Source organism: Scleropages formosus, chromosome 8 (genome assembly GCF_900964775.1).
Source record: "Scleropages formosus chromosome 8, fSclFor1.1, whole genome shotgun sequence".
NCBI lineage: Eukaryota > Metazoa > Chordata > Actinopteri > Osteoglossiformes > Osteoglossidae > Scleropages > Scleropages formosus.
This window is the reverse complement of record NC_041813.1, coordinates 119,220-146,018: the sequence shown is the minus strand read 5'-3', so window position 1 is coordinate 146,018 and position 26,799 is coordinate 119,220. Positions and strand designations below refer to the sequence as shown.

General features: G+C 41.8%; 2 protein-coding genes across 3 annotated transcripts; one reads left to right on the top strand and one right to left on the bottom strand.

The window, feature by feature from the left end:
• Window positions 1-339: 339 nt before the first annotated feature.
• emx2 (empty spiracles homeobox 2) lies at window positions 340-5,007 on the bottom strand. Its single transcript, XM_018738053.2, has 3 exons — window positions 4,617-5,007; window positions 3,147-3,331; window positions 340-972 (listed from the first exon to the last, which is right to left on the bottom strand). The coding sequence occupies exons 1-3, from the start codon at window positions 5,005-5,007 to the stop codon at window positions 805-807; spliced, it is 744 nt and encodes a 247-aa protein (XP_018593569.1). The 3' UTR covers window positions 340-804.
• An 8,353-nt stretch (window positions 5,008-13,360) lies between these two features.
• Window positions 13,361-25,460, top strand: eif3s10 (eukaryotic translation initiation factor 3, subunit 10 (theta)). 2 transcript variants are annotated; one of them, XM_018738176.1, is made up of 22 exons: window positions 13,361-13,517; window positions 15,181-15,371; window positions 16,652-16,788; window positions 16,881-17,044; window positions 17,441-17,640; window positions 17,833-18,041; window positions 18,164-18,335; window positions 18,653-18,757; window positions 18,933-19,031; window positions 19,161-19,277; window positions 19,790-19,975; window positions 20,088-20,435; window positions 20,587-20,691; window positions 20,891-21,004; window positions 21,114-21,236; window positions 21,478-21,631; window positions 21,723-21,907; window positions 22,005-22,096; window positions 22,206-22,633; window positions 23,165-23,297; window positions 24,161-24,354; window positions 24,889-25,460. In XM_018738176.1, exons 1-22 carry the CDS (start codon window positions 13,469-13,471, stop codon window positions 25,074-25,076), a joined length of 3,693 nt encoding a protein of 1,230 aa, XP_018593692.1. In that variant the 5' UTR covers window positions 13,361-13,468; the 3' UTR covers window positions 25,077-25,460. The 2 variants fall into 2 exon arrangements, with proteins under 2 accessions (XP_018593692.1, XP_018593690.1); XM_018738174.1 differs by having other exon boundaries at window positions 22,002-22,096.
• Window positions 25,461-26,799: the final 1,339 nt, after the last annotated feature.

Genomic DNA, 26,799 nt, shown 5'->3' with positions numbered 1-26,799 from the left:
TGTTCGGACCAATGTTTCGGAGACATGGTAAAGCTTTAGATTAAAGGAGTGTCCTATATACTTTTTTAAAAGTACTCTGTCTCTGGTATAGCAAACTTTTATAAAGTTTTTTTTTCAAATTCATTTCGTCTGTCTCGTTAAAAAACAACGCAGCACTGCTACTTCATATTGTTTTTCACAATCACTTTAACACGAGAAGTCAAACGTTCAGACTGCACACTGTAGTAAAAAATGAAGAAGCACACAACATCTCTGAGAAGATTTGAAAATAGAGTGGAAACCAAAGTACTTTCGAATAGGGTCAAAGTAAACAACTATCAAAAATTAGTTTGTCCGCCATGCAATTCAGGTTGTAGAAAAAAAGTTGTGTGTTTTGGTATCTTGAGTGGAACGTTATATTTAGAATGTCTTATAAGTGCAAATGTCCAATACGCGTTGGGTTCGTTTTTTTTTTTTTTTTTTTTTCCCTTCCTTTTTTTGTCGTGGGTGCTTTTAACGGAGATAACCCGTCGTGTGTGCGCAGGGTGGGGGTGGGGAGGGGTGCGTGTAGAGGGTGTGTGGCGGTGGGTATCTGCACGTGACATCTGTCAATCAACTTGCCTTGGTATTTTTGAATGGGATTGACAGATCCGTGGTCGTGACAGCAGTACCACCGGTCGGACTTCTCTCACCATCAGCTGCCGAATCTCCAAAGCATCGCATCGCATTGTTATACTGTCTTTTTACCCTCAATCTCTCTGCTACACAGTATTGTTATCAGTGTCATCCTTCACTCCGATGTCCCGCGAGCAGAAAGTCAGTCTTTTAATCGTCCGAGGTGACGTCGATTTCCTCCGGGCTGCCCTGCTTCGTGGCGAGTCTCCAGCGGTTTATGTGATGGGTTCCCTTCTTTTTCTGCTGCGAGTCCGAACCTTCCTCTTCCAGCTTTTGCCGTTTGAATTTGGTTCTTCGGTTCTGAAACCAAACTTTTACCTAAGATGGAAATTGAAAAAGAAAATACTTGTTTCAAGCCGTTTACAAAGCAGTCCTACAATAACAGTGATAACAATAATAACAATAACAACAACAACAACGACGACGACAAACGCTGTCATTACACAATTGCAATCAATGTGGTGCCCGAAATACGAGCCCCCGTGTTTCTCCTACAGACATTGATTGAAAAGTTATGTTTGTTGTGTATAAGTCTTAGTGCTGCTTGGGGGAAAAAATATGAATTTAATGTAAAGACGACGTACAATGTTAGTTACAATTTATGAGCAAACGAGCAACATCGGTGTCACCAAGGAGCGATTTCAAACAAAGTCTAAGTATATTTATGGATAATTTGAGCTCCGACGTAGAAATGAACAGCATCACTGTACCCAAAGAGCGATGTTCAAGTTTCCAGCCAGTGTTCACCCTAGTGAGCTGCTAGTCTAGTTTGTCCGGAGAGCTCGAGAAGCGTCACAGCTACGGACACAAAATACAGTCAAAACAGCTGTTCTCGTGGCTTTTACTGAGCCGAAAGGGATCGCAGTAAACACGGTACTGTACCGCACTGCGGCCAGGACTTTGACCTTGTACTGGAGAAGATGCCGTTTCTTTCAATACACATTCTTCATGCGGATCACCAAAAGTAAATCAATAAGACATAATTGCTCTTGACCTTTAGAAGTGCGTCTAAGATCTTAAGTATCCGTGTATCAGTGTGTGTCACGGCCTTCAGGGGTCAATGACTTTTATCAGCACAACGTTGCCTCTCTTATTTTTTAGCAGCAAACGCCAATAATTTGAGGCAGAAGAGGGGAGGCAAAACAATGATTGATGGCAGCCTGCCTCTGTTGTGCACAGAACCATAGAGCTGAGCGTAACGTTACCTACCGCTCCTCACTGGCGTTTCCCACAAAGCCAGAAATCCGTTCACCCCCCTAGTAGTTTACAAGCATCACTTGCAAGTGGTAAATAGTAAATCACTTTAAGATATATTGTCATTGTATAAATACACTAATCATTTCATTAAATATGCATTTCTGTTATCTGACAACTTGTGTAGTTAATTTACATATTTTATCACATTATGGAGTGATTTTGTTCTTTTCCCCCTATAGGTAATAGGCCTACATCCGGCACCGTTTTAACTTGTCCGCTATAATTCATCAGCCATCACGCACGAGGCTGTAATACTAATTAAAAACCGAGACGTTGACTGCTGGAAAAGAAGGGACGCTGGTTTGTTTCTGCAGCCCTAGTTGCACTTCCCCAGGGGACGTACTTAAATATTTAAATAAACAAATAAATAAATGGGGAAAAAAAATTAACGGGCTACAGAAAGAAAGAAGGCCCTGAGCAGCCCATACAGAGGAGACAAAAGTGGCGTCTGGAGAATTGCTGGGGAAATCTGAACCTGGCTCGCTTTGAAGGACCTCTTAAAGCGCTATAGCTCCATTTTTAGTGCTGGACCCTCTTTAAAAATGAAGAAAACGAGTCATAAATGTACGATTACCAAAACGGGGGTAAAAATGGGATCAGAAGAAATGAGTTGAACTAAAGACAGATTACATTTCTCATCCAAGAGCTCCTCCTCCCATTAACCAGCAAATTCGAAGAGCCATATTGTTGTAAAATAAAATTAGTCTTAATTTAAAATATTGTCAACATGTCAACACTCCTGGTGCGTTTGTCACTAAATGGACTTAATGTGCTTTTAAACCCGTCAGTTCCCGCATTTCCCACATCACTGTTAGTGATCTGACCTTTACAGTGTGAAATAACTGTAAGGCGCCTCAGTGACTCTCCAAGCCGGGAGTGAGAGTAAAAAACACTCTGGCTTTTACTCATTTGCATGTGCACTCGTGTGCTGTGTGGGTGCAGCCTAAATTATACTGGCAGAGTACAGCCAATTAATGTATTTTCTGCTCCTCTACTCGGAGGATCCGTGGAGCCCAAGGAGCGCAGAAGCCCCAACACGTGAAGCCCCTTCTCATTGTGCCATTTCCAAAGCAACGGGACGCCTTGTCGCGGTTGCGCGCTTGTCCTGTGGCCCCGCGCGATCACACCGCGCGCGCATCACACGTATCCCAATCGTCACACCATCACCTTTCTGCCTCACGTCGATGTGCGCGCGCGGTCTTCCGTGTGCGTGGCGACGAAGGCGCGCTCCTTACCTGAGTTTCTGTGAGGCTAAGGCTGTGTGCGAGCTGTTTGCGCTCCGCTCCAACAACGTAATGGTTTTTTTCGAAAGCGTGTTCGAGCCGCAGCAGCTGCGAGGGGGAGAACGCAGTCCGTATTCTTTTGGGCTTTCTGGCCAGTGCGTTGTGTAAAAGAAAGCTTTCCGGGCTCGTTTCGTTGCCTGCACACAACACACAGTAAGGAAGGAGAAAGAGCACAATTAAAACTTCTCCGTCTTTTCCTTCCCCGGCAGCGCCCAACAACAAAGTTCTTTTCAAACTCATCACACACTGACTTGTCATCAGTCCAGCGCAGTGCCCAATTCTTTACATAAAAATCGACTCTTATTATTAGTTATTTGTGCGCGTTTCCCCTTCCCATTTCGTATACTACTAGTTAAAATGAATAGAACAATAAGCAATAAAAAAGCCTACATGGACAGTACGTATAGTATAGGCGCACCGTAAAGAAAATAACAAGTAGAAAACAATATATTCACAGGAATTAGAACGGTTTTAACATTACACTTGTTATTTTCGGAAAATAATTTAATACTAAAATCAGATTATTTCCTTATATATGATAGAAAAAAATAACACGTATGGAACTATAATGCGCTGAATTTATTTACCAAAACGGTTATATTATTATTATTATTATTATTATTATTATTATTATTATTATAAAACCTGTGTTATTATTTTCAGGGTTTACAAAACAAAAATCTTAACTCTAACAATAAAATTCCAGAATCCTTAATAACTACGTTATTTTAAAAATGCTTAACAGGCGCATCATAAAAGCAGCAAAATCGAGTAAGCAGGAACGTACTAAGATGAAAATTAAAATTATGATTTAAAATAAAAACTTAATTCTTTATCGAAACATATATCCTATAATGGTGTTTGCGAAGGCTGTATCACTACATCGTGGTGCGAAAGTGATAATGATGAATATTTTTTATTTTACTTAATACGACTCAACCCCTGGATCGTTTCTCTTAACACTGCCGTGCCTAGGCCTTTCTCTCGGGATGTTTTTAAATGAGAAACAGCCATGAACACTGTAGTTTCTTGGTAAAATATATTTAAAATAAAAAAAAAAAAAACGAATAATGAAATTTGATGGAATAAATCAAAACTGACGCTATTTCAATAGAGTTTCAGTATATTGTCTTAAAAAATATAATATAAATACATGTCATGAAAGACAGAAGTTACAGTTCAATGCCACATAAATGTATTTTTTTTCCAGTTTACTTTTAGCCATATATTGCATTTGATAAACCGTTTTCTCAATTTGATTCATGTTTTGATTCCTACCTACATTTTATACAGTTCATATTGTATAAAATCAAGTTATTTCGTTAACATTCGGATCAGCTAGAGACATTAAAGAAAAAACATAATAATAATAACAATAATAATAATAATAATAATAATAATAATAACCCAACGCAGACATACCTTGGAATCTGTGTCCCAGATACCTATATCTGTGAATTAGCCAAGGGTAGAAAGTTGAAGGGTCTCTTTGCTGACTGGCAAACAGAGGGTGCGGACTGTGCGAGGAGGGCAGCGGGTGGGCAGCCAGCGCATGCGGCGGGGGGACAGAGTGGACCGGGACGGCCGAGTTGGGCGGGTGCGACACCGCCTCGGCGAACACCAAGTCCGGGTTCGAGTAGACGCCCCTGCCGCCCGAGTGAAAGCCGTTGAGAAACGGGTTCATCTGGCTGGAATTTGCATAGCTGAGCGCCGCCGGTCGGATGGGCTCCTCGGACCTGGACGCCGGCTGCGGATTATCCTTCGCCACCAACGATTCGATGGTAAAACACCTTTTCGGTGTGGGTTGAAACATGGTTTAGCAGTCCAAAATCCCCCCCCAGCTCAAGTCAAATCGATGTAAGCAAGCTGCTTTTGGTGCTAGAAGTAGTCCACACACGAGACGAGAGGCTGAAAGTTTGCCTGCAATTTTGAACAAGTCGGGCAAAAAAGAAAAGAAAAGAAAAGGTATACAAAAATAAAGCTCTAAAAAAAAGGCGCGCACACAAATCTATACAAAGGTAGTCGCCTGGTCCGGACAATCCATGGATGTGATCGGCTCTTCACCGGTGTGTGCACGCGATTTGTTAGTGCACGAGCCCTAATTAGCGATGGAGTCACATAAACAGCTTCCTCTGAAGCCTGTAATGGCCTGGTGATTGGTCGCTGCTGCTCGCCTTAAGGTGGAGGGGAGACTCTTTAAGTGCGTCAAAAGGAAAGAGCGCGGAGAGGCGGATTCGAGCGAAACGGAACGGATTCGTTCAGAACCAAACCTCCAAAGCTCCAAAGCTCCAAAGCTCCGCAGCTCCACAGCTCCAAACTGCCATTTACATACCGGCCCGAGCCAGTAGAAAGGCACAAGGCACAAGGCACGAGGTACAAGGTTTACTTTGTGCGCATCTACTACTGTACAGTGCGGATCATGGACAGGACAGGCGCTCTCGTTTTAAGGATGTGTCTTTAAGAGGATCATGATGGAACTTTTCATTTGCCATATTGACGTTTTGAAATTTACTTCTGCTTCTGCATATCATGCGCCTATCAATTTGTGCGTTATTCTTGCTACATTTCCTTTTTCGGTGTTGCTCTTAAGGACGCGTCAAACCATTTCATAACTTAAAGAACAATTCTGTTTTATTTTATGCTGTAATGTCACCCAACCCCTCGCAGTTTAAAGCACGACTCGCTCTCTCCGTGTTTTCATTTTCTCCGATGGTTTTGAGATTAATTTAGGGTTGAAGGCTTCTCTGTTTCTATTGGCCGGAGCGATGGAAAAGAGGCTTATTAGATACACACTATATTCTCGTCTGTGTTTGTTTGTCCTGCAGCTCATAAGATTCTATTATTCAGCAATCAGTCATTACATTGCTCAGCCTACACTAAAATTATGTTTTTGCAGGTTGAGCAGTTGCAGAGCAGCTGATTCAGCACAACTATAATCATGTAGGCTACATGATGATGATGATGATGTGGAGAGAACAATACGCTTTGGATCATTTACTTGATTTTAAAACATCTTCTAAGTGACGCACATTGCTCTCGTGTTGAAATGTGCAGTTGTGTGTCTATAATGACCGGGTGTTTTACTTTTTACTAGTATCTGTCTTCTAGCTTTATGTGTTGTCTCCAAACAAAGCTTGTGGAGCATTTTCTAACTTACCGCTTTTTAATTATTATTAGTATCCAAATGGCAATATCGCATATTTATCATTACTATATGCAGTCTGAATCTAATTTAAATGTTCACTGCCCATGAAATCCGAATCATTTCAGGGCACAAAATGCACAGAGCGGTAGGAAAACAATACATTTCACGCGTGTTTGTGGTCAGACGGACTGCAGCAGAGAGCAGGACTTTTAAATTGTTTGTCGGACAAGTGATTGAAAAGCTCGAGGAATTACATGAGAAGAAGTGATAAAGTAAAATTGTTCCCCCGTGTCCGCAGATGCGCGTTTTGTTTTGCGCCGTGAAAAAGAATCCTGGTTTCGGCCACCAAAGTAAAGCTAAAAACGAGACTCACTGACTTTTCCCCGACGCGACGGGTAACAGCCCGGTCCCTTTTCGCAGCTTCATTCCATCCGAGCGCTGCTTCTGGTCCCCAAACCAGCAGTGCGCGGTAACCAGTGTGTGTTGGACAAGCTCAACTATCTCATCATACAAGTGTGTGTTGTGTGCTGAGTGCAAGAGACGTTACACTGCAGTAACTTGATTTTCTCAAAAGCTAGTTGGCTTTTAGTGAAGTCTGTCAAAAGCTAGGAGTGCATTTTAAACAAACGAATCCATGACCGAGAGATACCGAAAAGAAACCGTCGGAATGCAGCACCGGCGTGCAGCAGATGAAGAACCTGCCTGGTTTCACTGCAGCACCGATTTAAACAGCGCTGCCATGAGAGACAAACACATTGCCAACAGTGCGTGTGCAGTGCCGAAGGGCAACGAAACTGTGTGTGTGTGTGTGTGTGTGTGTGTGTGTGTGTGCGCGTGAGAGAGAGTCACAGTGGGAGAAACACAAAGAAAGAGTGGCGAGATACACTCGACATGGTAGAGTGTGGAGACCCCACTTCCAAAGTGTCTCTTATATGGTTGTTCGCACCGCCGCTCTTTCCGTTTGTCGCCCTCATCACTCGGCTCCTGTCTCTTGTGTCTTGTTTCTTTGTAACGCTTCATGTGCCCTAAAAGTACACTAGTGTAAGGAGTACACTATGTGCCCTAGGAGTACACTAGTGTAAAAAGTACACCAGTGGACAGAGTACACTAATGTGCCCTAGAAGTACACTAGTGTAAGGAGTACACTAGCTAGTGTAAGGAGCACATTAACGTGCCCTAGGAGTACACTAGTGTAAGGAGTACACTATGTGCCCTAGGAGTACACTAGTGTAAAAAGTACACCAGTGGACAGAGTACACTAATGTGCCCCAGAAGTACACTAGTGTAAGGAGTACACTAACGTGCCCTAGGAGTACACTAGTGTAACGAGTACACTAATGTAAAGCACTATAAACGTTTTCGCCGAATTTTGAGCTTCACCTTTCAGTTTCAGAAAAGTCACGAAAGACACTCTAAGATTTTTTCGTTTTTTTGTTTATAATATATAATTAAAAAAAAATTCTCAACTAAAAGTGTTGACAACTTTAAACTGACCTTTGCTTCCTTCTGCTTCATAAATAAATCCAGAAAGTAATTTACTATTTATTAGGGTGCTTTATTTTATAACCAATTATTTACCACATTATTGTGGATTTGTTTTAATTGGATAAGAGGAGCTATTTGTTGCAAATGTTTCTCATTCTTGATCCAGGCCGTTCACTGCGCCTCAACACAGAATGATGAACACGGGCAACTGTATAGTTAGCAATTTTAAAAAAGACATTTATTATAAATGTTATAATAACATACAGAAGAAGGAATTTTTTGTACATTAAATTATTTAGAAGCCCAAATTAAAGTAAATGATCTTAATTGGCTTGAGAAAGCGGTTGCCTACAAGGACATTTTTTTGCTTCGGTGACATTTGCGAAGAGCGGCGCTCTAGCGGCTTCCCGTGGACGTCTCGTGTAGTCCGCGCGGACGTGTGGTGTAGCGTGTTGTGCGTGGAAAGTGTGCAGCGCTGCGCGCGGAAAGTGCGCGTGCCCGCAGCTCATTACAGTCCCGTCGCTCGCCGCGCGCCACCGGGTCAACATTCCTGCACAAATGAGCCGCTCGCGCACTTTCATAGCGGCATTTCTGTTGTTCCGCGTGGGCCGGACGCACAACAGCGACCGAGTCCCCGAAATTAGGCGTCATTGCAGTCATTCTTGGCGAGAAAAGAGGGTTAAGAATGAAGTCACTCTTGTTACTTTATCAATGATTATGGAAAACATGTAACATTCACCTTTATCAGTTTTGTGCAAGAAAATACACGATCTCCTGCCTATACTCCACTTCTTACTTTTTCTTGTTTTTTAGTAATTTTTAACAAACAAATCATGAGCATTGAACCCCCTCCCGTAACGCACAACTGTTCTTCTTTCTCTTGACAAAGTTTGAAACGACTGACTGCAGGACTTGTGTTAAATCCACTGAATTGTGGTCCATTAAAGCATCTGAAGTGAACAGAATGAGAAAAATCAGAGTTCAATTGTTCCAGTAAAAGCAGAAAGTTCTAGAGTAAACAGACATTTAATAGGTTATACACACGCATATTTAGGGAGATTTTGATTTTTTGTAGGAGCCTTATAGGAAAGCATAGGTGGGATAGTTAATATTTTAAAAAGTTACTGCAGCGTAATCGTTTTCAAGAAGATTTGCTTTACAATATTTATTTATTCAAATGTAAGAGACTGGGTTTTAACACAATTAACAGCGACTGTCAGAGCATGATATTTAATGTGACGCTTCTTTGAACATTTAGCCCGCTGCATTAAAATTCATTTTTTTTCCTTTGCAAAGCAGACCTATTGTGACATGTTCCCCTATAAATCCTTACTTAACGACTAAGAAATATTTTTTCCGCAACACGTTTTGTTTCAGTCGGCCTTATTTTAATATCGTGGAACTGATTTGCAAAGAAAACTCGATCACGTTTTACTTGTACACGAAATTTCTCACAGTCAATTGCAATGATTCGTAAAGAAAATACAAAAGGACCTTTTTGGCCAAACACGTGTAACGTTCACAAAAACGTACAAAGTAGCTTATTTAGCCGCAGTAAACATCATGTAGCCCCCCCGACACCCACCCCATTGCAGAAGTGGAGTCCCAGCACTGAAGTGAACATTTCAGGGTTATACTGTGTCACGACTATTTTACATACAGGCTGCTGACAGATGCAATACAGAGTGTGTTTTTAACCCTTTTATTCATGTCAAGTACACAGAGTTTTTCTCTCTCTCTCTCTCTCTCTCTCTCTCGCTCTCTTTCTCACACACACACACACACACACACACACACGCACAGACCCATCATCGTTCAGCAATATGTTTAAGTGCATTATATTGAAACCCCAGTGAAATGCTTGTCAGTTCAATAAAAGCTGCAGCTCTTTATAGATGACTTGTACAGAATGTGTGAAACGAGCAGAAACTTTGTGCTCCATCAGACCTTCAGCTGGATGTGAGATGATCACCTGCCGACACACACAGTGACGAGTAACGAACGATAGGAGCGATACTTGAATTCACATGCTAACCCTAAACTTTATTATACACACCTAACAGCAGCAGCATGGATGCAGTTCAGTGGGGGAAAGTGATTCACTGAAATATTTCACTCATATATCACCTGCAACATTATTATTTATGCTATAGTATACTATATATATAGTGATCATTTGTAACCGAAGTACTGCAGTTGTGCACAACATGAACATGTGTCGAACTTCAGTTCGTACCACAAAAATTGATGGCAGAGCCACACACTGGTCCCGAGAAATCAAATCTTGCAACCTGTCCTGTACTTTTGGAAGCATTTTTCACGCGTTTATTCATCTCTTTTTATATTTATTTACATTATTTGTGCGCACGCGCACGACAAGTGTCGCCTTCACGCGCACAAGTGCTTTGACTCGCACTTGTTTCCACCGCCTTCAACATCGTGGAACAACTTTGAAACGACATCATCGGACACACACACACTGTCCGGGTGCAGTGATTTCCCTCGGTTTGAGACCTTTATGAACCTCCACGAACTGGTAGGAGTCGCTCGCGCGGGAAAAGGCTGCGCGGCGTTTTGCGCTCCTTCTCTTCTCTTCTCTTCTCTTCTCTTCTCTTCCAACTTCCTTATATTGTGACATTTTTATACATTTACAGCAGGAAAGGACACTGGTGGCCTGTGGCAGCAAATAGTGACACACTCAGACTGATTCCGAGGGGCTCCTTCCTACTCACCGCCAGCCTGGGTCTATTTTGTACACTCAAAGTACTCTGCTCTGCTCTACTCTATTCTACTGTACTGTACTGTACTGTACTGTACTATAGGCGCGCGCGTTGCCCAAAGAAAACGGGCACTTCGTGTGTGTGTGTGTGTGTGTCGTGTCTTTGTTGAAAATACACCGCGGACTGTAAGGTCATGGTAAATAATGTACATAATAATGTGAAAGTGTTCATTTCAAAAAGCAAAGTTCGCATCATCAATAAATGCGTCGAGTCTTTTTCAAAATTGTCACATGATTATTTCAGAGACGGATCCGTTTCGCTGCGTTTTCAGCGATGACACATCAATGTGTTTCTCTTTCTTTTTCTGCTTCAGGTCACCTCTCCATCAGAGGCGATTCATTTATTACATTCATCGCAGAATATTCTTCTTTAAAGTCAGTCAGTCCGTGTGCTGCTCTCATGTATTTATCATTCTACATATAACCGAGGCTACACATCATCTTAGTCACTATTTTTAAAAGTCCAAATTTTATACGTAAAGGCAGTTTAAAGAGCATATAGAGCAAATCAGGAAACTCAGTATGTCTGGAGTCCAGTTTTGGGAAAGACACTGAATTCTCTATTGGCAAGGAAGCCTGTTTTGTTGTCTGGAAGGTCAGCAGAATTTTCACAAATCTAACTGGCACTAATCCATTTTTTTAAGTCCATAACATATTTTGCAGTAGAAAGTCCAGAACTGGACAGATATTTCATGGCCCCCATTTGATCCACTAGTTTTGAAAAATAAAAACACCAAATCTACAAAAGGTCCCATTTACTTTTTTTCTTTTCCTCTTTTTTTTCATTCAATGAAAATTTTTTGCAGGATAGAAACTATGTTTTGGAGAGGCCTCCAACATGTGTACGTTACTGTTCACTCGGGTATCTGCCTGCCTTGAGTTTTCGATGCCTGGCATTGACACTGAGTGGAAACTAATTAAAATCGTCATTATTACCAGCTTCCATACAAATAAACAAATACATTTCAACAAACAAGGGTAGGCCGAAGGCAGGTGGCCCGTATCAGTTTAGTTTTCTTATAGTTTTAAGTAGCATTTTAGTGGAAAAATGTTTAATTACTTTTCATAAAAGAAAATCTCAAAGATTCAACAGATTCAGTGGCGACAAATTATGTATGTTGTGCCTTACAGCAGTGAGACCCAGCTAATGGTTACAACCAATGTGTTCCTCTAACACGGACGTGCAGTTTTGGGGCAAAATGACCATTTGTCTTTATTTCATGAGAGAATGAAAAACGACTCAGAATTTGAAAACTTTCTGAAAGACACTGCAGTCAACAGAACCATGTTTACGCCGTCTTTAAAAAAAAAAAGAAAAAGAAAGCGTGGGGCGACATCTAGTGGTCACTCGGTGCATTACTGCGTCTGAACTCTAGGCAGCAATGTTTTTCTTACGACGGGGGTGCGGTGGCGCAGTGGGCTGGACCACAGTCCTGCTCTCCAGTGGGTCTGGGGTTCGAGTCCCCCTTGGGGTGCCTTGCGATGGACTGGCGTCCCGTCCTGGGTGTGTCCCCTCCCCCTCCGGCCTTAAGCCCTGTGTTACCGGATAGGCTCCGGTTCCCCGCAACCCCGTATAGGACAAGCGGTTCCGAAAGTGTGTGTGTGTGTGTGTGTGTGTGTGTGTGTTTTTCTTACTTTCATTTTATTGAATATTGAATTATACTCATACTTGTCGAGCCTCTGAAATGCGGTTTGCGATTTCTTCAAACTTTAATTCCACAATCTCATTTCCTCAGTGACCCCAGTAACAATAGCTTAAATACAGTATCCACATGTGCTGTAACTGTCACACTTGAGAAAAAGAAGAAGAGAAAATGTTCATTGGGTGAGGTTCATAGCATTTTCCCTCTCTCTTAGTGACAGTGTGAAGGTGAGGGACCCAGCTATGGTATCCAAAAGAAAAAACTGCTGTTGTAACTATGACATCTCTGTTAGGAGGACCCATCATCACCAGTGCGATCTCCCAAAGGTCCCATCCGTCGTAACGCACATTTGCAGACACTTACATTTACATGTATTGATTAAGCAGATGCTTTTCTCCACAGTGACTTCCAGTGAACTCTATGTAGTGTTATGAGCCCACACACCTTATAATATTCACTGTGGTGACTTATACTGCTAGATACACTACTTACACTGACTGGGGCACTCACCATACATCAGTGGAACACACACAGACTCTCTCTATCACTCACACACCTCTGGGTGAAGCTGAACAGCATGACTTCAGACTGTGAGAGGAAACCGGAGCACCCGGAGGAAACGCATGCAGACACGGGGAGAACATGCAAACTCCACACAGACTGAGCGGGGATCGAACCCACGTCCTCTCGCACCACCCAGGCGCCTCGAGACAGCAGCGCTACTTCCAAGTGAACATGGATCGAACAGAGTGCGTAAGTCGCTCATAGCACACGAGAAGGCTTCTCATCCAGGCCCGGACTGGACTGGGGATCGAACCCATGTCCTGTCGCTTCACGCAGGCGCTGTGCGCCACCAAGCCGCCCTTAGCTTAGTTAGTTACTTTCCACCGCATATCAGCCAAGGGGGTTAGGACTTAAATAGTGTATTATTAATTTTATAACATTTTTACTATTAAAAAAGAAACATTTGATAGTCAAAGCACAGTTACTCTAAGACGTAAGAAGGTAAGACCAAATAAGAGGTCGCTCGCTATCTGGTCTAGTCTTGCAATATCTATACTGTGGTCCCGCCCCGCTTCGTGACATCCGGGTACCTCACGTATGCGTCGCTCCTTTCTGGTGATTTGACTAAGCCAGAGAGTTGTGTCGGTGGTGGATGGATAAGAAGATTTCGAAAAAAAATTATCAGAAGCTGAAATTTCACCTGTAAACGCCTTCGACGATGCCAGCTTATTTTCAGCGTCCGGAGAACGCTTTAAAAAGGGCCAATGGTGAGTAGAACTGTCCTGGAATGTTTTTGGGGGATTTTTGCTTGGTCGCTAGCTAGCTAGCTAAGCAGCTAGCTAACTAGCTAATATAATGTGCCCAGAATGGCGGGGAAGCCATGTTGTAGCCGAAAGCACATGTGACACACGATGATGTGTGCTGCCCTTTTTCCTCCAGTTTTCACCGCCCGACTGCACATTTAAATTACGTGTCACTTCGCTTCCAAGGTTCTTGTTGTAATTCGTTGTTAGTTTACGAATTGTGTACAAATGGTCTGTGTTTGTATAACACTACTAGCTTGTTGCTGTCTTAAGTAAGAGGTTGCGTCCCAACCAGTGTCGATCGATCGATCGATCCATCCATCGTCGATCGATCGATGTAATAATTTGAGAAACAACGAACGAACTGAACTGCTAATTTTGGCTGAGTCGCCCGCGACGACATGTAGTATTTTGGTTCCCTACCGGCGTGTCACGTCGATTCGTCGGCCACAAACATTGGACCATGATTGATTGGTACAATTACAATTTTAGTGCAAAAATATTATAAGACTTGTCGTCGTCGTCGTCCAATTCCACCGTGGCCACTTTCTGCCGGTTCATTTATTCTACTAGTGAAATGAATGTTCGTATGAGCTACAGCAGGTTTCATTAACATTACAGCCGCCGGCATGCTCTCAAGTGCTGAAAAAGACACACTGCTATCTAAGTATATACTAACTATATACTATGCTCGTACCTAAATTGCCACATTGATTGGATTGTTAGATGTCGACGGTACAGCAGCAGCAGCGGGTAACACGGACAGAGACGGAGTGATTCGGACGAGTCGAGATCCGAATGTGGAAAAATCCCTCGAAATAATCATCATGGGGCAAAAAGTGCTATAATAACTGGGTTTGGATTGATGCGTCGGCCACACGTCACGAGGAATTAATTGGCTTGGGTTGGGTTGGGTACGGTTGGGTACAGCCTCAGCCTCAGCCTGTCCATCGCGGCGGGACAGTCACATAATCGCATTCACACATCATGTTGAACCAGTAGCTTCCCTGCTTTTCGAGTTAGTGGTGAATCCCTGCTTCTCATTTTTTACATTTTCATTTGCTCGTTTAGCTGGCACTTTCCTCGACTCGCACAGCGTTACGGTACTTATTCACCCAGATTTGTACGGCTGGGTAAGGTGCTTCGCTGTACTTTGTGCATTCGGTAAAGTTTTCCTTCTGGAACCGAATGAAGCAGCATCCAGTCACCGTGTCTGCTTTGCTCTAGGTGTACCTCCGACCAGTCTCTCCAAATTGCGCATTCTGGTTTTGCATGAGCTTTATCTCAAAGAAAATCGCTGGTCAAGTGCTAACAAAGCAGTGAGTTGACGAACGGAGGCTTACATTTGTATAAGTGTAGTTATACAACTAATGTTTATGTTTAGCAGATGTTTTTCTCCAAAGTGACGTAGAGCTCGCAACATGCAGAGGGTATTCTGCAGTATAGGGTAAAAATATTATTTTTTTGATGAACGCTGCAGGCCTACTGCTGAATTAACCCCGGAACTAGGTGAATGTGGTCATTTTCGCTATTCCGGTGTTCACAATAAAAAGTCCAGCTTCATTTTAGGCCAAAGACTGTTAATGCACGTGTTAATTTGCATTCCTGTTCTTGTCCTTTTTTGCAGAGTTCCTTGAGGTTGGCAAGAAACAGCCAGCCTTGGATGTTTTGTATGATGTCATCAAGAGTAAGAAACATCGAACATGGCAGAAGATCCATGAGCCCATCATGCTCAAATACCTTGAGCTCTGTGTGGATCTTCGTAAGAGTCATTTGGCAAAAGAAGGCTTGTACCAGTACAAAAATATCTGCCAGCAGGTAGGTATACATGAGCCTCAAAGAGTTTTACACAAGTTTCAAAAACATTTGTCTTTCAATTTTATGCTTATTCATTAGCAGATGCTTTTCTCCAAAGCAACTTCCAGTGAACACTTTCCAGTGTCATCAGACCACACCTTGTACACCCAAAGTGCCTTACAATTCTGGATGCATCTTCCATACAACTTACATTACATACTGCTTCCAATGAGTCACTCATCCATACACCAGTGGAACATGCTTTCTCCCTGTAACGTACACTATGGTTGACTTTGAGTCAGTCTGCCTGGACGGCATGTCTTTGGACTGTGGGTGGAAAACAGAGCACCTGGAGGAAACCTACGCAGACACGGGGAGAAAATGCAGGTTGAACAACGATCAAACCTTTGTCCGAATGCACGGGCTAGGGCTCTGTGGCACCTGTGCTACATGCTGTGCCACAGTGATAACTTAAGGCAAGTCTAAGCTATCTGTAGATTCTGTGTAATAATGCTTTGCAAGCATTTCTACATTTTTTTTTTTTCTGATTCAAGATGCTTTAAAATTAGTTACTGAAAATAAAAATTTAAACTTAAATATAGCAGTTGTGTTTCATGTTTAAGTGCTGATTGTTGACCAGTTCATTCCATAAACATGTTATTCATCGCCAACACTGAGCAGTATTCAGGAGCTGTAAGTGCTAAGTCAGTTGGGGTAACAAACATTGCCGTTTGACTGTGTTTCACTGCCAGCTAATGGTTGACATGGGAAATGTTGTGTTTTGTTTTTTTTTGGCTCCACAATAGACAGACATTTTAGAATATTGAACAGGAAAGAAAATACAGTTAAACATTTTTAACATAAAAATAAAATGGAAGATGTTTAAGATCAATAAGGAGCCACTGCAGATGTTGGGTTGTTGGTGATAATCCAAGTTCACACGACATACTGGACTGGTAAATAGGGCAGCTGGTATCATAGTGGTTAGAGCTGCTCCCGTTGGTTGCAAAGGTTACTTGTTCGAATCTCACCTGCTATAATACCCTTGAGCAAGGTATTTACCCTAAAATTGGTCTAGCTGTAAAAATGGGTAAATAACTGTAAGTTGCTTTAGAGAAAAGCATCAGCTAAATGAATGTAAAGAGCAATTAAGGTATCATGACAACATCTGTGATTAACAATGTTTCATATCAGACTACAGTAGTTCTTGTTCTAATCGTTACTATGTATCAGACCAGTTTTACTTTGCAAAAATGGTTCCAAATCACCATAAATATACCTTCTTTCCTTACTACCACCAGGTAAACATCAAGTCCTTAGAGGATGTTGTCAGGGCCTATCTTAAACTGGCAGAGGAGAAGACTGAAACAGCCAAAGAGGAGTCTCAGCAGATGGTGCTGGATATTGAAGATCTGGATAACATCCAGACTCCAGAGAGGTACAACAGCGTTTACAGCTTTTATCTCAGTTTTACCTCTATCATGTTTTTGACTTTTTCAGATAATTTTTTTGTTTTATAAAAACTTCCAGTGTGCTGTTAAGTGCTGTCAGTGGGGAGGACACCCAGGATCGTACAGACAGACTGCTGCTCACTCCCTGGGTGAAATTCCTCTGGGAATCCTACCGGCAATGTCTTGACTTGCTGCGTAACAACTCCAAGGTTGAGCGTCTTTACCATGACATTGCCCAGCAAGGTAATGATCATGTTTGTTCAAGTTATTCCATTTTGTAAGCATTATGGTTGCTTTTAGGTGGGGGTGTTATGGTAATTGCTGTCTCATTATATGAGTATAAATGCAGAATGTTCAGTTCCTGTTAAAGAACCATTGATCAAGTAATGACTGAACTGCATAGCCTTGTGCATAATATCCTACTGGTCAAAGTTTTTTGTATCCAAATTCACAACATCACGCCAAGGTTTCTAGTGTATGAACAGTACTTACGTATCTATTTAAGGGAAAAGAGTAAAATGATTAGTGCACATTTTTCTTTTGGTTTGATGAAAGAAGGAGCTGCTGTTGAAAAGTTGGTTAGGTTCCAGTTTGTGTTTCAGGCAGTGAAAGGTGTTTCTCTTTATTCGCCTTTGACAGCCTTCAAGTTCTGCCTTCTATATACACGCAAGGCTGAGTTCCGCAAGCTGTGCGATAACTTGCGCATGCACCTGGGCCAAATTCAGAGGCATCACAATCAGAGTACAGCCATCAACCTTAACAACCCAGAAAGTCAGTCTATGCACCTGGAGACTCGCCTGGTACAGCTGGACAGTGCCATCAGCATGGAACTGTGGCAGGTTTGTAGCCCACATGTTCAGTACTTGAAAGTGTGGACTCATAATGTGTTTGGTTCATACTTCCAGTGAGTAGAACACTAATGAAAACTTGATGTAAACAGTTCATAATGGAAGTTGTTAAATAGCCTACATTTCTTAGTCCTGAAAAATGTTTTCTCTCAGAGAAATGACTGTCATAATTTTGTATTTCAGGAAGCTTTTAAGGCTGTAGAGGACATCCATGGGCTTTTTGCCTTGTCAAAGAAGCCCCCCAAACCTCAGCTGATGGCTAATTACTATAACAAAGTGTCAACTGTTTTTTGGAAGTCGGGGAATGCTCTGTTCCATGCCTGTACCCTCCACCGTCTCTACCACCTATCCCGAGAGATGCGAAAAAACCTCACCCAGGAGGAAATGCAGAGGTATTTCATCCTCAGTTCCAGATGTAGAATATATTAATGGCCATTTAAATAAATAAATGTAATTTACTGTTATCTATTTTCATAACGTATTATGTATGTGTTTCTGTCCAACTTTCCAAAAGGATGTCCACCAGAGTGCTCCTTGCTACCTTGTCTATTCCCATTACGCCGGAACGTACCGACATTGCCCGCCTCTTGGACATGGATGGAATAATTGTCGAGAAGCATAGGCGATTGGCCACTCTACTGGGGCTACAGGCTCCTCCCACCCGCCAAAGCCTCATCAACGACATGGTTAGTTCAACATTTCAGTATTGCCAAAATGTCAGTATTGTGTCTTACCCAGTACTGTTTTTCTTTGAACCATGTTTTGAATTTGTAAGCATTCACTGTGCTGATCAGTGTCAGTGTCCTGGTTTTATCAGTAATTCAATCATTTATTTGGTTATTCTTGATATCTGCTTGTCCTGGTCTCAGTTCTGGGGGATTAGTTGAGTGAAACTTTTGCAGCCACGTTTAATACAGTTGTCTTCATGTAGTAATGTATTTGAAATATTATAGTTTTGGTAAACATTTCCTTTGAAACATTTGTTTGTCAAAACGCTTTTTAGGTGAGGTTTAATCTCCTCCAGTATGTTGTCCCAGAAGTGAAGGAGCTCTACAATTGGCTGGAAGTTGATTTTCATCCCCTCAAGCTTTGTGGAAGAGTGACAAAGGTAACTGGCAACTTTCTTGTTTTGTTAATCAGATGCCATTTTTCCACTTGTTCAGAATTTTTTTGTCTAATTATGCATATGTTCTTATAGAAAATTAATTTTCTGTTGGTAAATCGCTTGTACACTGACACACTTTTGTAAATGTTAGAAGTCAGGATGTTTGCTAATATTACAGGTGTTGAACTGGGTGAGAGATCAGGCTGAAAAGGAGATGGACCTTCAGCAATATGTTCCTCATCTGCAGAACAACACCATCCTTCGGCTGCTGCAGCAGGTGCCATATTGGTTTTCTTGATCGAACTCGTGTTTTATCTACTTTTGTTTTCGTGAGCTATAAAATGGTTTGATGTTAGTTGATTTAATTAAATGTTTTTTCCTCCTCTCATTTTATTGGGATTTGCAGGTTGCACAAATCTACCAGAGCATTGAGTTCAGCCGCTTGGCTTCCTTGGTTCCATTTGTTGATGCGTTTCAGCTCGAGCGTTCAATTGTTGACGCTGCCCGACACTGCGACTTGCAGGTAAGTGGTATGACCATCTCACGACATCTTTGTATTTTAAAGGAAACATTCAGATTTTTTCTTACTTCTCATAGTGCAGGTGCCTCAGTGTCTGAGCTGTACAGTTACATAAGTTCAGTTCCAACTCGGTTTGTGAAGTTTGCATGTATTCAGGTTTTTGTTCGTCTCCCCCACCGTCCAAAGAAGCGTGTAACGTGTATCAGTGACTCTGAATTATCCTTAGTGTGTACACAAGCGTGTTATGTTGCTCCATTGTGTGGCTATCAGATCTGTCTAGGTAGCTCACTGTAGTTAAAAGCATTGTGAGTGGCCTTGGACAATGTAAGACAAAAATAAACTATTTACTTTTTTCTAGTGAACACATCTGTATAAATGTATGATTTGTTTTGATGCTTTAAATCTTAATGTTATATACACAGTTGGAGTTGACCACCAATAGGTGTTTAGTTAAAAATGCTATGGAACTAGTTTTATTAACCTCTAGTTATTTGTTTTTGCCTCCTGGGTATCAGGTGCGCATTGACCACACATCTCGCACCCTCAGTTTTGGGTCAGACTTGAACTATTCGACAAAAGAAGATTCACCGGTTGGGCCGTTCTTGCAGAACATGCCTTCAGAGCAAATCAGAAACCAGCTGACTGCCATGTCCTCATCTCTGGCCAAAGCAATCCAGATCATTAAGCCTGTTTCCATATTGGTGAGTAATATTGTAAGCGAGATGAACTAACTTTGGGGACAGACGAGTTTTGAATTGTACAATTAGCGCACAATTCAGGAAGCTAAATATACCCATATGTGACCCATAACAGCAAGAACGTGAGGAACAAAGGCAGCAGGCCATTGCTGCCTACTTGAAGAATGCTCGCAAGGAACACCAGCGCATTCTAGCCCGCCGACAGACCATAGAAGAGCGAAAGGAGCGCCTTGAAAGCCTTAACATTCAGAGAGAAAAGGAGGAGCTGGAGCAGCGCGAGGCAGAGATGCAAAAGGTGCGCAAGGCTGAAGAGGAACGGTTGCGCCAGGAGGCCAAAGAGAGGGAGAAAGAACGCATCATGCAGGAGCATGAGCAGATCAAGAAGAAGACAGTGCGTGAACGCCTTGAACAAATAAAGAAGACCGAGTTGGGTGCCAAAGCCTTCAAAGACATTGATATTGAGGTAAATTAATGTCTACCAGAAAGCATACAATGTTGTTGTTGTTTGTTCATTCTTGTGTTTATCATCAATTTGTCTTGCGTTCTTCTGTGAAAGAAGGGGAGGTATCGTAGTGTCTGTCACTGTTCAAGCAAAAATGTTCCACTTTGTGCAGGACCTTGAGGAGCTTGACCCAGACTTCATCATGGCCAAGCAGGTGGAGCAACTGGAAAAAGAGAAGAAGGAACTCCAAGAGCGCCTGAAGAACCAGGAGAAGAAGGTGAAGGCAGATAAGCTGATCAGGAAGTGTTTACTTTATGGGTGAATTTTAGGAAAGCAGTGGCAGACTATTTTTTAACTAACACTTCTGATGTCCATTATGTGAAGCAAAGTGGTTTTACTTTTTATCTGTTGTAGTTTATATTTCAACCAACCCCATCTCTGAAAATAGTTAAGATATATGCATTTTTTTCCTATAGATTGATTACTTTGAGAGGGCCAAACGCCTTGAAGAAATTCCCTTAATCAAAAAGGCATATGAAGAACAGCGTATCAAAGACATGGAGTTGTGGGAACTGCAGGAAGAAGAAAGGGTAGGTTAAGTAATTTTTTGGGTCTTTGTTAGGTTCTTTGCAAAGTAAACCATACATTTCTTGAAAATTTAAATTTTCTTCTGAAGTGTGTAGGTTGTTTTCGTTGTAGATAAGCAATATGAAAGTGGAGCGTGAGAAGGCACTGGAGCACAAGCAGAGAATGTCCCGAATGTTGGAGGACAAGGAGAAGTTTTTGTCCAAGATTACTGCCGCTCGAAGCTTTATTTATGAGGTAACGTAAACTATGAGAAATCATTAAAACTTCCTTACAGCAGAAACCCTATGTTAGTAGCACTTTATCAGTTTTAATTCTTAAACCGCAATCCCGATTAAACCTTAATGTTGCAGTATTAAAACACTGAAGATACATTCTGTATTTGGCAAAGTAAGCATATGGTAGACAGTTTTCAGGAAATTCAAACTTAATGCCTACATGACAGATTATTTGATCTGTTCTTTTTTGGGTCTGAAAGGAAAAACTTAAACAGTTCGAAGAACGGCTGGTTGAGGAGAGGAAAAAGCGATTAGAAGAACGGAAGAAACAGCGTAAAGAGGACAGACGCAATGCGTACTATCGACAGAAGGAAGAGGAAGCTCAGAGGATTCTTGAGGAGCAAATGAAGAAAGGTTGATAAGCACATCCCAAGTGATTTTGTCATTTATTTTCTCTAATCTGAAGTGCCAAATGTTTTTATGGACCTTTGACTTGTGTGGACAGAACGAGAGGAGCGAGAGCTACTTGAACAACAACAGCGTGAGGAGGAGGAGAGGGAGTATCAGGAGCGTCTGCGCAAACTAGAGGAGCAGGAAAGGAAGCAGCGCGCGCGACAGCAGGAAATAGAGGAGCGTGAGCGCCGCAGAGAGGAAGAGAGGAGAATGCCTGAAGACAACAGACATGGCAAGGTATGTCCTGGAGTTTCTTTGGATTGCATGATAGGAAGATGTTTTGTACAAATGATATAGATCATGTAAGGAATATATTGCTTTGCTGTTTCAGCAGGATAGTCCGCACTGGTCTGAAAAAGAGGAGGGAGGCTGGAGAAAGAGAACTGGAGAAGGGGACACAGAGTGGCGCCGCCCTGTGCCTGAACGGTTAGCTAAAACATTGCAGTTAATTACTACAGTGTTACTAATATTATACATTTTTCTTGTGGTTAACGTCATTCTCTTCTGAGGTTCTCGTCTTGTGTTTTTGCTTCAGTGAGTGGCGGCAGGAAGGCCGTGATGAGGAAAAAGGTAACTTCCAAAGAGATGAAGAAAGAGATGGACCCTTCAGAAGGGGAGGAGATGGTCCTCGCAGGGGAGGATCTGATGACCGAGGCCTCAGACGTGGTTTTGATGATGAGCGAGCCCCACGCCGAGGTTTGGATGATGACAAAGGTCCTAGAAGGGGTCAGGATGAAGATAGAGGCCACAGAAGAGGGCTAGATGATGACCGAGGCTCAAGGAGAGGATTTGATGATGACAGAGGTCCACGCAGGGGAATGGATGATGTAAGGGGTCCAAGGCGAGGAGCTGATGATGACTGGGGCCCCAGAAGAGGAGAAGAAGGAAGCAGAAGGGGAATGGATGATCAAGGACCACGTCGGGGTGATGATGCTAGACCTTGGAAACCCCTTGGCAGACCAGGTGTGTGTTTTTTAATCCTCTCTTTTATTAACATTAAAAAGCTACAGGTAAATGCAGTGTAAGTACATCGTAAGAACTTCAGAGGTCAAAAAGTGTTTTTTCATAAATACAAGTAGGTTCTGTTGCCCAGCAGATTGGTCTGCCAGATTTGCATATTTAGGCTTCGTTAAATGTCTTCATTTTCTAAGACAATTAGTCTCTTCACCTGCGACCACATTTAGATGTCAAAAGATTGGTAGGAAAAATGACTTTCTCAATTTCAACATTCAGGTTTGTATTTCATAATCAATTTTTTTTTAAATGCTCACAAGCCTACAAAGGTTGAATGTCATGACAAAGTAACATCTTGTTCGCTTCTCAGTTGGTTAATGGTTACTTAGTTTAGCAGCTGGTTGGACAGGCACAGCTTTCTCAGTTTATACAGTTTCAGTTAGGTTTCCTTCCTTATATGATAACTGAAGGCTCATTTTTATTCTTCAGAATGAATAGTAAATGGGTGTCATTGACCTGTTGGCAATTGATTTAATAAAGGTGGCTGGAGGGAAAGGGAGAAAGCCCGCGAGGAGAGCTGGGGTCCTCCTCGTGACATTAGAGGCCGTGACCAAGACGAACGAGATGAAGACAGGGATGACGTGGATCGTTTCAGAGAGCGCAGGCCTCCACGGTAAGGAAATACCATGTACCAAATACCAAAGTACCCAATTGTCACTTAAAATATTTTTGATGCTCAGTTGCTGTCAGTGTGTGATCTGCTAATGACTGTACCTCACGTAATCTGCAAGAAAATCAAAGCAAATTTGATTAAATTGCTTTTTCAAAATGGAGCAACCATTGTGTCTATGCCATGGTTCCATATTGCTAACTTGCCAAACAGTTTTGGTTGTCCGAGCAAGAGTACTTTGTGGGGTAGGGGGGCAGCTGATACTGGTCGCAGGTTCAAGTCTCACCTCCAGCTGCGATATCCTTGAGCGCTTTACTTACCCTGAAATTGGTCCAGAAATAAATAACCCAGCTCTAAAAATGGGTAAACAATTGTAAGTTGCTTTGGAGAAAAGCATCAGCTAAATGAAGTAATGTAATGGTGGAATTTGAATTTTCTGTTGCTCATACACTTTAATCTGCAGAAAGCTTTTTCTAAGTTGCCTCATGTCAGCTGCTTCCTAGTAATGTCAGACTGGTCATTACAGTACATGAAACTCTCCTTGCTTAACGATACCACTTTTTTTGAGCCTTTAGGCAGTGTAAAGTGTAGCATTTCAAAATGTTGCAATATGAACAATGTGTGTATAGATTTTAAAGGCACATATCAACAAATTTTATGAAAAAAGTGCAATGATTGGTACTATAGTATTTACCGTAATTGCTTTTAGTAGGTTTGCTGCAATTTATGTAACTAGTGGAAAGTGACTCAAAGACTTCGTGACACTCGTCTGTTAAATCGCTTTGCTGGAGTTAGACTGAAAAGCATTGTTTTTGACAAAAGTAAACTGTTGGCATAATCAGTTTCTCTACTGGATTGTGTTTCAGTGAGGAAACCAATAGTGGCTGGAGGCGTGGTGGTACAGATGACGCTAGTAGCTGGAGAGAGAGTCGGCGAGAGCGAGATGACTTTGAGCGTGATGATCGCCGTGGAGACCGAGACAGAGACCGGGATCGTCGAGACATGAGAGAAAGGAGGGATGATCGTGAACAAAGAGCCCCTCCAAGAGAACATGATGATTGTATGCATAATTTTAGGTGTTTTGGAATGAGAGTCCATCCCCATGCTGCTCCTCTATTTTTCCTCTTGATGTAAAGGAGCATCATTTAGAGAAGCAGGCTGTGAATGTAGCACACTAGTAGTAGGGCTCAAAGGAGTTTTCTGAGACCTACAACAAGGCAAAGAGATCAGCTCCAGGGAATCTTTAACACAGTCCAGTTTTCTTCAGATTTTGGACTTGACGGATACTGAATTAACTTCATTTGATTTAGTTGCCCAGTGGTGCGCAGTTGTTTTAATATTGGTAATTTACACTGATTTATGTTGACTTATATTGGCCAAATTCATGAAATTTGTTCGAGATGTAATGCACCACTCTTGGCTCCAGCATACATTTCTGTGCATAATACTTAGTGGTGTGTAGGCTGTCACTTGTGAAGTGTTCGTATACGCTGCTGTGAATTGCATCTCTAGACACATTTTATTCACGAGCTAATAAGCTTCCAGCTGTGTACGTAATCTGACTTTGTTTCTCTGCGGTGTGCTTCATGTATAGCAATTTCCTGGCGTCGTACCGGTGAAGACAAAAGGGATGATCGCAGAGAGGACAGAGAAACCCCTTCAAAGGCTCTACCCAGGGAGAAGGACCGTGATGGAGAAAGGGCATCTTGGCGGTCTGACAAGGACAACCGACGCACCAAGAACGAGACAGATGACGATGGCTGGACCACAGTTCGCCGCTGAGCCTGTCCCTTGAGCTACTGCTTTCAGTTGGGGTATCTGAAGGCCTGTGGTAGTGCTCTGATATAATGGAATTTGCAAAACTATTGTGATGCCTATAGTTAAGAATAAAAAATTTTACCATGAATTATGTGTTGCAGAGCAGCTTCCTCCTATTGGTTTCCATTTAGCATGAGTAGGCTATTTATGCACAGTTTCTTCTTTATGGATTTTTGGGGGGTGATGCTATGTTTAGCCAATACTAATATACACATGTAAGGTGTAAATGCTTTCTGTGCATTCAGTAGTTTTAAAACCAATGGCAATGCTTCAGCCTGCGTACTACCATGCTGTCTAGTTAAGGTTTTGATTTTGAAGAAACGTGACAATAAACTAATTTGCTCAACATTTGGTTTTAGTTTTTTGTGCTTCAGTTATAAACATCTAATAACAGGGAAATTTTCTTATGGAGCTATGCCTAATCCTTGTTGTATGCTTAAACAAGCTGTTGACCCAAATTGGTATTATTTTAAATGGTAAATAACAGTAAAATGTAGTTGTTAATACATCAAAGGAATGAAACCTTAAACTGTTAGTTGAACAGGCAGCTACTAATCAGTTTCATTATATTATACAAATGATAAATGCTGCTGTTTGGGAAATTTTTATAAACTATCTGCAGACCAATGACCAATTTTAAAGGCAACTTTTAGTGAATGTTGTTACTTTGTGATTTTAGGAGCAGAACTGCACTTCTGTGCTACTTCTAAAGTGTCCCTTCAAGCAGCTGTGAAAAGAGTGCACTTAACATGCTAAAATAAAACAACTTTCGGAACGTTCCTTTTTGCCACTTAGTGTTAGGTTTGCACACAAAACTACTGAAAATGTGTTTTTAGACAGCTGAGTAGTTTTTACTGGACAAATTCAGGGTGAATACCTTGCTCAAGGGTGTTACAGTGCCTGTTTGGTTCTCTCAAGTACAAGGTGACATGTAACCACTATGCAACCTGCTGCCCCTTATAACAATCTACAAAACAGCAAAAATAGGTTATTAATTAAAAGAAGGTCTTAACGTATTTTGCCTTTCTACATGCAAGTTCCCTGCAGTTCTGCTGACTTTTACAGGCTTTCTTCCTCTGCTCCTTCTATCATTAGTTCAAAAGTAGTGTTCACCAGCAAGCCACACCTGTAAGTATCCATCTTTGGTATAACATTGTGTTATTGTAACAATACACTAATGGAAATTGCCTTGAAAAAGGTGTCGGCTAAATATAATATCTCATGGTGGTTTCAAAGATGTATTGTCAAACCTGAAAAATGATAACACTGTGGGAGGGATTAGTGAATAGGGAAAAACTCACTCATTATATTTAGCTAAAGTAATTATATTGCACCTTTGTACCTACATTTGCTGGCGCTTTAATAGAAGGCTGAGAATTCCTCGTTACTTTAACAAAAGGCTTTACCTGCTCAAATGTGTTTGCCAGAGGACAGTGGAGACAGAATGAAATAAATTTTGTCATTTCTAAGGCTTGTTTTTTATTTTGCCGTAGGTTCCAACTGAGAAGAGAATCCAGAGTTTTGCCTCCTTTGTTTAAAGTGCTTCATTTGATTTGCTGTGAGTCTGCGACAAACTGACTGCAGAAGAAGAGCTCATCTTTCAGTGTGGTGAATGAATCTTTCAGGACTATGAATACGAACGGATGTTTAGTCATGCGGTTTACCACTTTGTTGGAGGGAGTGCTTC

Bases quoted from the DNA above. Each gene is read 5' to 3' on its own strand.
- emx2 (XM_018738053.2), bottom strand. From the start codon at position 5,007: ATGTTTCAACCCACACCGAAAAGGTGTTTTACCATCGAATCGTTGGTG. The intron at 3,332-4,616 runs GTATGTCTGCGT...TGTTGTGTGCAG, and splicing joins TCTGGGACACAGATTCCAAG to GCAACGAAACGAGCCCGGAA. The intron at 973-3,146 runs GTAAGGAGCGCG...TTTCCATCTTAG, and splicing joins TTAGCCTCACAGAAACTCAG to GTAAAAGTTTGGTTTCAGAA.
- eif3s10 (XM_018738174.1), top strand. From the start codon at position 13,469: ATGCCAGCTTATTTTCAGCGTCCGGAGAACGCTTTAAAAAGGGCCAAT. The intron at 19,976-20,087 runs GTGAGTAATATT...GACCCATAACAG, and splicing joins TTAAGCCTGTTTCCATATTG to CAAGAACGTGAGGAACAAAG. The intron at 21,632-21,722 runs GTTGATAAGCAC...TTGTGTGGACAG, and splicing joins TGAGGAGCAAATGAAGAAAG to AACGAGAGGAGCGAGAGCTA.